The 13,778-nt window shown below is 37.6% G+C and overlaps 1 protein-coding gene across 1 annotated transcript; it reads right to left on the bottom strand.

Moving 5' to 3' along the window:
- Window positions 1–226: 226 nt before the first annotated feature.
- Window positions 227–787, bottom strand: LOC136811358 (uncharacterized). Its single transcript, XM_067067968.1, has one exon. It carries the CDS (start codon window positions 785–787, stop codon window positions 227–229), a length of 561 nt encoding a protein of 186 aa, XP_066924069.1.
- Between the last annotated feature and the right edge of the window lie 12,991 nt (window positions 788–13,778).

Here is a 13,778-nt window from a genome sequence, read left to right as displayed (position 1 = left end):
TAATATTTTTAGAGAATATTGTTTTATTACCAAATTTATTTATTATTTATTTATTAATTATTTATTTATTTAGTTAGTTAATTTATTCATTATTACTGTAATTTAATTAATATCTAATATATTAATTATTATTTATTATTAAGATGAAAATTATATCAGTTAAAAGATTCAAAAATTTTAAATTGTTAAAAATAAATCAATTTCAAATAAAATAATTACTGAAAAGCTACTCCTTTGGACCAATAGGGGGCAAAGTCAAATTCACAACATGGCAAAGTGTTTGCCAAGTTGGGCAAAGTATATCCATTTTCGTTAAAGGCCAAGTATTATTCAAAATAGTCCAATCACGAACACGCCCAATAAATCTTTCGACATGGATTCTAGTTGAAGCAATGTCAAAATTAGTTTTAATATCTGACTGTTCAAATTGGTCGTTTTCTTTTTGTTTCGGTCGATTTAAATAAATTCCTTTGATAGAACATAAGTCTTGAATGGCAAATCCTTTGTCACTCATAACCTCATGACCCTCTTCAACAAATTGCAAAATCCCTGTTTTCTCAGTAATTGATGAATCTGAGATTGAGCCTGGATAAACATCACTGAAAATTAAACCCATACCGTGTGGAGCAATTCCAACCAGAACCTTGCCTGTTGTCGTGTTTTTATAATTGGAAAACATTAAGCTGCTAAGTTCATAATTTGAGGCTGCTTGAAACTTAAATTCTGTTGCATCAATAATCAAATCTGTAGTACCATGTCCTGTTTTGACAAAAGCTTCAGGCATCATTTTTAACAAAAACCCATGACTTGGCGTCAAATCGATTCTGTTGAAAACAGTTGAGAGAAATATAACCCAGGCATTGAATATTCTGCTTACAGTTGAGGGAGAAGAATTGAGAATGAAAGCCATTAATTTTTGATCCATTCCGTGACGACAAATTGTTAAGGTGACAAGGAGTTGAGTCTCATGGGAAAATTTAGTTACTTTGCGATTGTCAGGATAAGGTATAAGGTGTGTGTAAGGTTGGATGCAATCGAAAATCAAGTTAAATTTTTCAAGATCGATACCGCATAAATATTCAATAGCTTTTTCATTTGGCTGTGTTAATGTAAGAGTTTCATAATTTATTTCAGTAGCTTGTAGGTCGTAAATGGTTGATAAATTTTTAATGTTTTTTTTTCTTTCTTCTTTCAGGAGGTTTTCTTTTTTGGCAAGTTCTGTCTCAAGTTTCGATATTTTTTCTTGGGCTTGCTTCAACTGTTCTGTAAGAGTCAAGCATTGTTTACGATATTCTGCTTTGGATGGTGATGATAGGGTTTTTTCTTTAAGGGTCATAGATGGCTTACGAATCAGCTTTCTTCGAGGGGTAGCGATTGGTGGTGGTGGTTGTGAGTTGGCAGATATGGCTGTTGTTAATCTCAACTTTTAGCTTGCTTGTATTGATTGGAGATTTTTTCATTTGGTGTTTTTAAAGATCTATAAAGTTTTTCAGCACGTTCAAATTTTACCCTAATCAAATCCATTTGTTTTGATGGAACGATTATTTCTGGTAAGTGCGATGATGATAAACGTTTACCATCCTTCCAATGTGCAGAGCAAATGAAACCATTCTCCCAGTTCCATCCAGATGTTTTGAAAACTTTCACATAGACTCTCTGTACTGATTCTTTTCTAGGTAGTCGATATTTGGTAAGTCCCTCAGTTTTTGTCTGGTATGTATTACAACATAGTGCAGAACCACAGCTCCATTTGACCATTTTCTGAACTTTGAGTGTCAGCAATTCTTTCTCAAAAAAATTTCAAATCAAAACAAAGATTCGGCGCTCGCTTTAATTTTTTTCCCTCCAAAAAAGTTTGCTAGTCCCAGACCCCTCGCCCGGAAACACGGTAATTGGGACACACGGGATGTTTGGTGCTCACTGTTACTGTGTTATAGACCTTATCGGAGTTTTTGATTTTTCTAAAAAAGCGATGCCTTGTGGGATTGTTTCGAGTGTATTACAATAGAAATCTCTTAGGAATTCCTCGAGGGAATTCTATTGTAATACACTCGAAACAATCCCACAATGCATCGCTTTTCTAGAAAAATTAAAAACTCCGATAAGGTCTATTGTGATCAAAGAAGGTTGCTTAACTTCAATAAAGATGGTTGATGGTTTGATCTTGACAAAATCTTTTTTGATTGATAGGTCGATATTTTGTAATCCAAACAATTCCTTTGATTGTCATTGTTTTATGTAAATGTCGTGCTAAATATTTTGATATTGTATTAAATTTAAATTGTTACCTTTTTTCATTATTTTGATCTTTGAATTTAACATGAGATTTTATAAGAATAAAATATAAGATAATATAATATAATGGCTATTTATCTATTTATTTTACTTAGGGTCCACCATTGTTCATCGAGTGGCTCAAATTTGAATTAGGACAAGATTTTTAGGCCAACCGTCACGTCTCTGAATTTAAAAGAATTTAGAAGGAGCTTCATCTAATCTGTGGGGTATATAGTATTTTTCCAATGATCTACCACCGGAAATATAGATTTTTCGGATTCTTGGACACTCGTTTACCCCTTACCAAGACAAGCTTCAAATTAAGCCCCCCCCCTGAGCACTGAGATTTATTCCTGGGCAATGGAAATTTGCCCTATGGAGATGGCAAGATTTTCAAGATTTTTTCATTACCCCTGGAAATGTATCCCCCCTATGTAAGTCTTTTTTCTTGAAAACCTTAATAGCTTATTTTTTTTGGATCGGGGGTAGATTTACGTCTTTTGTTTCTTTCACTGTGTAGCATAACAGAAGACGATTTTTGAAAACTTATTGTGACGTGTATCCGGTTGTCCGTTGGTAGGACTTGACACCAATATTTATGGAAAAGCCAGGGAATTCACGGTATCTAAAGATGTTGATAATAGTGACAGCAACCATTTTGAATCTATTCCAGCCTAGACAATCACTACATTGAAAAACTTTATTCCTTTACTGTATTGTTCTTATAGAAACAACAAACCGAAACCAAAAAAAATACTTCAATAAAGATAAAAATGAAAATTTAGGTCTTAAAAGGAAACTGTATGACTGGACGAGGTTGAGCTGTGATGTGTTAGTAAGCAATGCAACATTCTTGGAATATATTGAAACAAGACCACAATCATGGTAATATATTTTTTTTGGGTTTATACCAATTACATACAGTAGTACACCCCTTTGAGGTTACCACCTTTTTTTTGGCGGGGGGGGGGGGAGGGATTAAGATCGAAAAGATTTTGAGTTAGATCAGCGAGCTTAAAGCTATATTACCGTTACCAAATTAGAGGCAACTTAACATTCCATTCTATTAGGGGAATTTTGACCATCTTACTTTAATCGGCTGGGTTTTACGCCTCTATCCTAAATTTACCCTTCATTATATTATCATACCACCCTTTTAAATTTGAAAATTTAGAAATTTTGATTCTGGATTCTGGGATTCTTGGTTTAAATTTGGGGTCTTTGTAGCCTTTTCATTTTGAGTTTTTGTTGAGGTTTTGTTTCATTTCATTGCTATGCGCGAACAAACCGTGCGGTCCGCCCATTACGACTGGCCCCCCTTTGCGAGTGATGTCATATCCGGGGGGGGGGGGCACTCAAGGTAAATGACCTACCAGACGTTCGGCCCTTAAGGGTAGGTTTTTCATAGTTCAGCTAGTGCACTGTAAGGGTAGGAAATTACAAAACTGCACTGAACTGCACTGTAAGGGTAGGAAATTGTGATAAAAGGCCAATTTTTTGGTAGAATTGGCACAAAATTGGTCAATTTTGGAGGAAAAATTCCACATTTTCTTGGAAAATTGCAAAAATTTTCGCCCTTACGGGCGAGAAATTTGAAAAGTGCACTGTAAGGGTATGATTTTTCATGTAAATTCACTGCACTGTAAGGGTCCGATTTTAGAAGCCAAATTTTGGGCCGAACGTATGGTCGTTTTCAGATCGAGTGCCCCCCCCGGGTGTCATATTCATAAGATCCCCTTGCCGCTTCTTGCCCAAGTCGATTCTACACTGAGAACACTGCTCCCGATGAAATTTTTACCTCCCTCCGTCCCTCCCTGAAGCTATGGTTGTAGGCGATCCTCACTTATTTTTTCAGTTCTTGTACTATTTATTGGGGCAAATTCTTCCCCAAAAAACTTATTATTCGAGGATTAGCCATAATGGAATACCAAACTTATATTACTAATGAGTATGATTACTCTCAACCCTCTGACATAGTGACTACTCTATCCTGAAAACATGGCGGCTGGCAAGTTTTCAACTATCAAGTCTAATAGAAATTATTGTTAGGATGAGTGAAATTCTATCTGTATTTCAAAGTTACATTTTACAGGGCGCATTGGAGGTACATTAAACTATAGTTAGTTGGCTCATTAGAATTGTTCACAGTGCTATTGGTTGGATGGTAAATTAGTTGGCAAGGCATTACAGAAAAAGAGCTCATGGTTCAAAGGCAATTCTAAAAGCTAGATAGATATGTAAGGATTTACACAATACTACAATAGGCTGAAAAAAAAAAATTTTACATATTTTTCAAATTTCTATATAATTCACACTTTACTCCAGTCCTCGTTAATGAGAAATATCTTAAAATGATTTCTGTAATTCGAATTCGAAATAACGAGAGTCAACTGTATTTTTTCATACTTTTTTGTATGCAAATAATTATAAAGTCACCGAAATCGCTTGTTGTTATTTCCCAAGACTTCCAATCACAATATCCATCGCAAGAATCAAATGGTGACAACTCGATGGATTCCTTCACATATATTGGATGTACAAATAAAACCATTTTGGTGTTTCCATGATCCCAACCTTCTCTCAGAGAAGATATCCTCACAATTCCACCGCTCCATTCCGGATCTTGTGGCTTTATGTGTGACTCAAATTTCATTTCCCACTTGGCATTCGGAAAGTTTCTCAACTTCCGAAACATGTAGTTATCATAATTATACTTGGCACCAGTCTTCATACGTTCTACCATGCCGTCATACCAGTCTGCATAGTATCTCGGAACTCCACCTTCGATGGCTCTGCCCTCCACAAATTTTTGGAATCCTTTTATAAAATACTCTTGATTCGAAATATACCCAGAATTTGATTGATTGCTCGTCGACTTGATTTTCTCGATCTCTTTCAACAAATTATCTTCTCTTTCCTTGGCTTCTTTTTTCACTTTTTCCAATTGTAATTCCAGTTGTGCATTTTTCAATTTTTCTTGTAATAATTCGTTGTTCATATTGTTATTTGCCTGGTAAAACATGGGAAGTAAAGTAAAGTACAAGAATTATCACAAGAGCAAATAAATTTTAGGTCAGGCTAGGCTATCAATAGTTTTTGAAATTTTTAGGCTTACGGTGTTTTTGATACGCTTGGTAAAACTTGAAATGGGTTTAAAATCAGTACTTTCTAGTAATTTCTGAAATCTGAGGCTTAAGATTGATTTAATTTGTATTGGCCAATTTTCCGTCTTGTGCTGTTTAACGTTAGATGAACGTTGAAGCCAGCTGGGCGTGGCCATTGAGTTTCATGCCCGAAGGGCTAGAGGCGAGGCAAATTTTTTTTCCGTAGACGGGCGGAAATATCTTTAATGGTCGGAAATATCATAGCGTAATGGTCGGAAATATCATTTGATGGTCGGAAATATCTTTTGCTGGTCGGAAATATCCAAAACTCTGAAAACTTGAAAATTTAATGGTCGGAAATATCTTTTGATGGTCGGAAATATCATCTGATGGTCGGAAATATCATTTGATGGTCGGAATGATGCTATCCCTAAAAAGCTTGTCTGACACTAGCCCAGGGTCCACTTAATACCCTGAGTATCAGAGGTTAAGTTTTCAAAGAAAATGGATAGTAACCTCTGAAGACAAATAATAGAAATTTTATCGCGCATGTGTCAATCTAATCACTGTAGAAAAAATCAAAGATGAAGAGCAAATATTACCATATCAATGTCTAGCAGACTGTATCAGTATGCAGTTTACTACTTACGAATTCCCCAGAAACCTCCAAGTGTAGTTGAAATGAGTTTATTTCGAAAGAAATCTTTTACATGATCCCCAAATGTATAACAGTAATTACTAAACTTTTAATTATGGAAATGTCACTTTAATTGAATCGAAATAATATAGACAGACTTTATGTTATGATTCTCTATCACTGACTCTTTTTACAAAGCATTGCTGACTTTTTGATAGTTGTGTTTTCAACGACGGGAATAAAAATATCAACTATGACGCTCATCCAAGATCTTGGATGGTCGTCATGGTTACTTTTGTCTCCGCTGATTGCGCGATGAATAGAATCTCGATTCGTCGGCACAGCGTAAATATATGATTTTGTTTTGAGCTGTGCTTTTCACGGTATCCACTTAAGGCTTTTTGATAGACTATGGATGGCGCGATTAAGTGGCCCAGTAGTATATGGTAATATGCTTCTGCTTAGGCGACTGTAAAACAGTCCGCCAGATTTTAGTTGTTTTTGCAAGGTAAAAACAGTACGAAGCAATGTTTTTATTTGAGAATAAGGGATTGCAAATCTGTTATTGATGTTTGTTTCTCATTTTTGATTACATCTTTCAACTCCAAGTAGTTTTTTTGTTATTTGGATTTTAAACATTCTTTTTCAAAATGGCGACCTCGCCAAACGCTCCTAGTCTACTTCACTGGACTCAGCGTCATCAAAAATTATCAAAAAGCAAAGTTCAGCCAGAAGTAGATTCTAGTCTAGTCTGGCACACACAAAAAGTTGGCCACGCACACCACCTTTGCTACCATCTTTGTTTACATTTTTTTTGCTGACGAAGTATTTTAAAAGCACGGGATATTTCCGACCATTAAATTTTTCAAATTTTTAGAGTTTTGGATATTTCCGACCATCAAATGATATTTCCGACCATCAAAAGATATTTCCGACCATCAAATGATATTTCCGACCATAAAATTTTCAAATTTTCAGAGTTTTGGATATTTCTGACCATCAAAAGATATTTCCGACCATCAAATGATATTTCCGACCATTACGCTATGATATTTCCGACCATTAAAGATATCTCCGCCCGTCTACGGAAAAAAAATTTGCAGAGGCGAGACACCTGGATGGGAAATGAAACCACTTATTTCCCATCCAGAACCCTCCCCCCCCGTTTGTACACAAACACCGGATTAAAACTAAAATCCATCGCTAGATTTCGAAAATGTAGTCCTCCAAAACAAATGAACCGCTAGATACAATCTGTCGTCATGATTACGGCGGGTTCTATGCGAGTTTTGAATGGGAAGTAAGTGGCTTCAATTTCTCTTGCCTGAGAAGGGTTAAAGTTTCACCCCTAGCCCTTCGAGCTTGAAACTCAATGGGCGTGGCTTTTTTTACTCAGATCGGCCTTTATTACGTATATATGACGTCACTTTGTAGAAACCTCAAATGTTTGGTACCCCTGCTAGTAAGAAAACGGGTTCTTCCAGAAAATGTCCGTTACCTCGGGTTACCCTGTTCGCTTTTGTTAAGAACGATTTCATAAAAACAATAAGGCTGACAAACATGCGAATAAGATAAGACAATTTAAGAACAAAGCGGCTAAAAAAAAAGAACAGTCTTAACATAAATTTGACCCAATAATTCTTCTCACCCAAATTTCTTCTTGTAAGCTAAATCAAAGAAAAATATGCCTAAATTAAATTACCAGAAATTCTGTGGCTATTGAGTCCGTCTCTTTATTACGAACAAGTTTGTTTTTAAACGACTCCTTCGTTTTGTCCAGAGAAATTAATTAAAAAACTAATCAACATCATACTGTACTGCCTTCTAAACAACAACAACCGTACTTTACACACTCACATATGACACATTTTTATTTACTAAAGAAATTTGACCCTTTCCTCACTCAAAGAACAATGAAATTCTGAGAATGTCTTGGTCATTAGGAAAGTGACAAAGATTTTGAATAAAAATCCCAAATAGGGATATAAATACAAATAGGTAAATTGTTGTGCAATATTGATTTTGTGATGTTTTCCCTGTTATCCCTCAAACACATTAGTGCCGCTAGCCAGAGTCCCTTTTCTGGGCTATACTTTACAGGGTCTCTGGATCTTTGGCGCTTCACTCGGTCTAGTCGAATTCCGTAATTGAATTCCGGGGGGGAATAAGAATGTCCTGGGTGGAAAATTTTCGAAAAATTAATTAGTGGTGGGGGACGGCTATTAGGTACCCGAGAGTAAATAATAAGTAAATCTTAAAAGGTATGGGTTTATTCGCCTTTGGTACGGTTTTTCCAGAAATCAGTGGTATACCTAGAAATTCCTGTACAAAAATTTAATCTAACATCAAAAACAGTTTCGAAAATGAATAAAAAAGAAATGTTTTATTTTTGGAACTTAAAAAAAGTTGTATGTTCATATTTCGACTAAACTCTCACTCCCGTTATCGAGACAACTGTGTCCAAGCTCGAAAGATTGTAAGCGAGACAAAATATCGACCATTGATGCCCCTTGCTTAGTGACCCGGTGAAGTTTTGAGATCAACCAGGGTGGCTATGAAAAAAAAAAATTTCACCAGGTTTATTTTGGAGATCTCAATAACTCCTTGGACTATGTCAATTTTCACTGTTAAAAGTGAAAAAATCCACTTCCAAGCGAGGTGCCGGGTATGTGCGAGCCATAACGGTCCCTTTTTCACACCCTAAAAAGTCTATCAAAGGGGTACAAAAACTATTAAAAGACAAATTGAGTCTTTGTAAAGGTCTAAAATTCACGAAAATTAAAATTTCCTCTCTCAAAAGGTCGTGATTTTCCAAAAATTGGACAAAAGTCGAGTGAAAATCGACAAAAATTTGGTCAAAAGTCTTTCTAAGGTTCAGGAATTCGTCAATTTTTTCTCTCTCAATTTGGGAAAAGTCTCACTAAGGTTCTCAAAAGCGCAAATTTTTCCTTTCTCTAAGGGTTGATTTTCCATTTTTGGCTTGGACATACCAGTCACCTTGCAAACCTAGTATCCCTCCGGGACTAGTTAATACCATTTTTGACCGGGGAGACCGAATCCGGGGGGGGGGGCACTCTTATGATCTGGCCTACGTCATGTGTCGCGCTTAAGGGTGGGGTTTTTCAGCATCCCAAAATGCACTATAAAGGTGTGTTTCTGTGAGATTGCACTGCAAGGGTCGAATTTTAAAACAAATAGTTGTTAAAAAGAAAGGTTTTTACTTCTCGTTTGTTTAAAAAAGTTTCTATTGTCTGATGATTACAGCTGACAAGAATAATTTTCTCAGTTTTTCTTTGAAACAGAAAATTTCCCAAGCTTCTTCTATCTTTACCGCAGATTTACAGCTATAGTGCACTATCAGGGTTTGGTACCTTTTCAGCCATATTGAACTGCGCTGTAAGGGTACGATTTTGAAATGCAGATTTTGCGCAGCACATACCGTCGTTTCGAAATCGAGTGTATCCCTCCCCCCGGGGACCGAATTTCCCAATCTTTATCGGGGAAGAGAATTAATTAATTTTGACCAGATTACTCATTATCCTACCATCCCATTCACCGGCTTATCCAGCGGACCCGATCTGATCTTACCATTGATACAAGGGTGCTCTGGTTGCTCGCCTTCAAACAAAGGTGTCCCAATATTGCTTTTATCGAATGTTTAAAATATTCGCGCTATTTTTAAAGTGCGTTCGAATCTTTTAATAAATGGTGAAATCTGATTGGTCGTGACTGTGAAATTGATTAGTCCATCCGTGTCGAAAAGAGAACAGACATTTTTGAAGGAATTTTGTATATGTGGTGCGAGATTACTTGAAAGAGTGAAAATCCTCTTTGGAAGGAGAAGTTGGAGAAAAATAGGAACTTATTTTAAGTCATAGATGGTTTTGAACATCTAGTAGAAGTTAGTCCTCATTTTGTAAAGGGCTCTTCCAGAAAAAAAACATTCATGGGGGGTGGAGGATATATTGTCCAGGGGTATTGAAAAAACCCTGAAAAACTGCCATGTCTATGGGGTGAATCTGCGATGTCCAGGGGTAGATATTTGTGTCCAGGGGGTCAACTTGATGCTTGTCCAGGGGGTAAAACACGTGTCCAGGGGGTGAAAAATCGAAATGTCCAGGGGTAGATCACAGAAAAAGTAATATATCCTCCACCCCCCGTGAACGAATTTTTTCTGGAAAAGCCCAAACAAACCTTCTCAAAGTCAAAATCTTCAGCGAGGAATGGTTTTGCTTCCAAACTCAAGCAAACTTTTATGAGAGGAGGTATTTTGTGAAAAATTATGTTTTGTTTTAAAAGAAAATTACTTTACAATACATTATATTTATATATACGATGTAAGAAAGAACATTCGAATTTCCCACCAAAAATACAGGGGTTCACAGGAAGAAAAATGGGGGACCTTTTCCCACAACTCCGCTAATTCTGACTGTAATCACCGTGAGGAAGTTGTTTTTTTAATTTCTTATTTGAACACGCTTCTTTGTTGAGTTGTTTGAAACCATTGAGTTTCAAGCCCGAAGGGCTAGAGGTCAATCTCTTTGGTAGGATTTGAAGCCAACAAATCCTACCAAAGTTGCGCGGCCTTGAGCGACCCGCCTGGTTTTTACACAAATGACAGATTGAAACTAAAATTTACCGCTTAATTTCGAAAAATATATTACTCGAAAACAAAGGAATTGCTAGATTCAATCCGTCATCAAAAATACGGCGCATATTTTAAGGCTTCAATTTTTCTTGCCTGAGAAAGGTTAGAGATTGACCTCTAGCCCTTCGGGCTTGAAACTCAATGTTTGAAACTTGCTTTTCCCTTTGGGATTAAAAAATAGAAAATGTAGTCGATTCTTTGTTGCTTGGTTTATTGTAATGAGCTTTTTTATGTATTCGGTTTTTACGACCTCCTTTGGGAAATTGAGTGGGTGAAAGTTCGAGATAAATTTTTCGGTTTTTTGACATCGACACTGATAAAGGTAAGACAGAGAGGGGAGAGAGGAATGATTCTTTGAACACGAGGGCTATTTTCAAACGGACTTTAATTTCTTACCATCTGTTTTTCTTTAAGTTTCAAACTTTTTCTTGAAGGAAAATCATTGATTGCTTTTTTTGTACATACTATCAAATTCTCAACTAGGTTCTCTATTTTTCTTTTCCAGGAAAATTATACAGACTTCATGCTAAATTTTTAAGCACTCCCAGTCAGTGATTTATTTTTTGTGGAAACTTATTTTCACCTGCTGGTTCAATCCACTACATCCACAAATGCTCGCTGGTGGCGATTGTTCCGATTTATGAAAGGTAATAAATAAGCTCTTCATTTGATGCACTTTTCACAATCCCGGTTGAACTTTTTTCCACAGTGAGGATGAGAATTTCTATCGAAATCCCAATGGAGATAGAAATATTGTTTCCAGGTCAAAGGTCTAGTGGGATAGTTTTGGAGTACAATTCTTTCCCATCGAATTTCGACATGGGATTAAAATGAAGTCTTTTTTTCAATGGGGCTGAAATTGTAGGGTATCTTTCCCAGCAGGGACGAAATTATAGCCAAATTTTCAAGTGGGTAGGGGGGGGGGTCCCACCGGGTCTGTGATAGGGGTGTTCTTGTTGGGTTCGTTATTGGTCAGCCTAAGCTGAGCATTCAAATAGGTAAAATTCAGTTCCATAAGACGACAAAAAAAAAATCCGATTTTCCGATCTCGCTTTTATTTCTAAACTTTCTTCCGATCGGGTTAATTTTTTGGGTACTTTTAGCGTGCGTTGTTTTTACAGATCATAATGTAGTTTCAAGATGGCGGCTCAAGCGATAGTCAGATTAGCCTGGGAATCCAAGCTCATAATCTTAGAAAAAACAAAAAATACCTCACCTCACAAACTTCTAAAATTATAGAGCTTGGTGCAGGTAGATTAGTCTGGATACAGAATGTTATAAACAGTCTGTGTGTGAACCCTTGTTGACAGACTTTCTGAACTTTGGAAACCCAGGCAAACACACATAATCAACTTACCATAAAAACTCTTTCACAAGCTCTAAAGACTTTCAAAACTACTAAAAACCACATCAATTTAGACTTCCAGCCAACAGCCATTTTGTTTCGAAATGAATCTATGTTTTCATTTTCATTTGTTTTCCTTTTTTCTGCAGAGTCAGCTTTTTCCGTATTTATGCGCGCGCATCGAAATTATCAAAATGCGCGCGAAAGTACTGCTAAGTAATACGCCAAAAGCTGGCCAATCAGGCCGAACCTGCATTGCAGGGAAAAATGTCCCTGCAAGCGAGCTACCTGCACCAAGCGTTAAACCCAGCATTAATTTCTACGTCAGATGGCCGTAATGTAGAGTTTTTTGATTCAATAATTATCGAATAAAAAAGCAAAGTGGAAACAAGAGAAATAGAGACAAAGTATTGAGTTCTGAAATATTTATTGTCGAAACGAGTTGAATGTAAAATGAAAATGTAATTTAAGTTTTTGCGTTGCTGCGTGGCTGCGTCTTGATGTAGGATTTGGGGTGACGTTGGGGATGTACCATGCAATATAAATGATAACTTAAACGCCTAGGGCTGCGGGACAGCCACTGAGAAAGCCGCGGACGGCCTGAGGTGCGTAGCCGGAAGCTGTGAGCGACCTCGTAGCGGGTACTGCGTAGCAGTGTAGTGTCCTTAGCTTAATACCGTTGGGACTACGGTATGTGACCTTAAAGTCCCGGGAGGACTTGTCGTGTGTGCCCGAAGGGCAGTGTGTACTTGATCTAAACTAGCCGCTAACTATAAGTGTAAGGGGTTACGAAGTAACCCACACCCCCCTGATGATACATGGCACATCCCAAACTAGGCGGTCCCTGGACTAAACATCCTCCGCGTATGAAAATGAGGTAAAACCTTGGGACCAAAAAGCGCCTTGACATCGTTGATTGGCCGTCGTCGTTGGCCGGTCGACGTCACCTAAAAAACGAAAGAAAAAAAACGAAAGAAAGCAAAGAAGGTAAGAGCTGGTGCTTATCCTTATTTTGGGCAAGTAAGGGCGGGTGGGAAATTCCAAAACATTATGATTTTAAAAGAATGTGTTTCGATTTTCGGTCACGGTTTATAGGCTACGATTCAAGATGGCCACCAAGCGGGCGTATGTTTGATGCGTAAGGGCGTAAGAGCCGTGATGGGCGTAGCGTTAGTCGCTTCCTCGAAATTAACATTAACGTCTTGATGTAGGATTTGGGGTGACGTTGGGGATGTACCATGCAATATAAATGATAACTTAAACGCCTAGGGCTGCGGGACAGCCACTGAGAAAGCCGCGGACGGCCTGAGGTGCGTAGCCGGAAGCTGTGAGCGACCTCGTAGCGGGTACTGCGTAGCAGTGTAGTGTCCTTAGCTTAATACCGTTGGGACTACGGTATGTCGTGACCTTAAAGTCCCGGGAGGACTTGTCGTGTGTGCCCGAAGGGCAGTGTGTACTTGATCTAAACTAGCCGCTAACTATAAGTGTAAGGGGTTACGAAGTAACCCACACCCCCAAAACCACCGCCAAATCTAACATAGGATCGCCATTACGCATAGAACGTTTATGATCGCTATGGGTCCCGAGACAGGTCTTAGGAGTAGATACGATGATTAGGGTCGTTGCCTAAACCAGAGGTAACGCCAAGGGTGATTAAAAAGAACGCATGATGCTGTAAGACGGCACGAAAATTGAAAACTTGAGCCGCGGGACGGCATGATAAACTGAATTTTGAGTCACGGGACGGGATGAAAATTGAAGAGCTAA

Source organism: Clytia hemisphaerica, unplaced genomic scaffold (genome assembly GCF_902728285.1).
Source record: "Clytia hemisphaerica strain Z4C2 unplaced genomic scaffold, Clytia hemisphaerica genome assembly, whole genome shotgun sequence".
NCBI classification, from domain to species: Eukaryota; Metazoa; Cnidaria; class Hydrozoa; order Leptothecata; family Clytiidae; genus Clytia; species Clytia hemisphaerica.
Note: the sequence above shows the minus strand (reverse complement) of the source record. Positions and strands in the feature narration are given on the sequence as shown.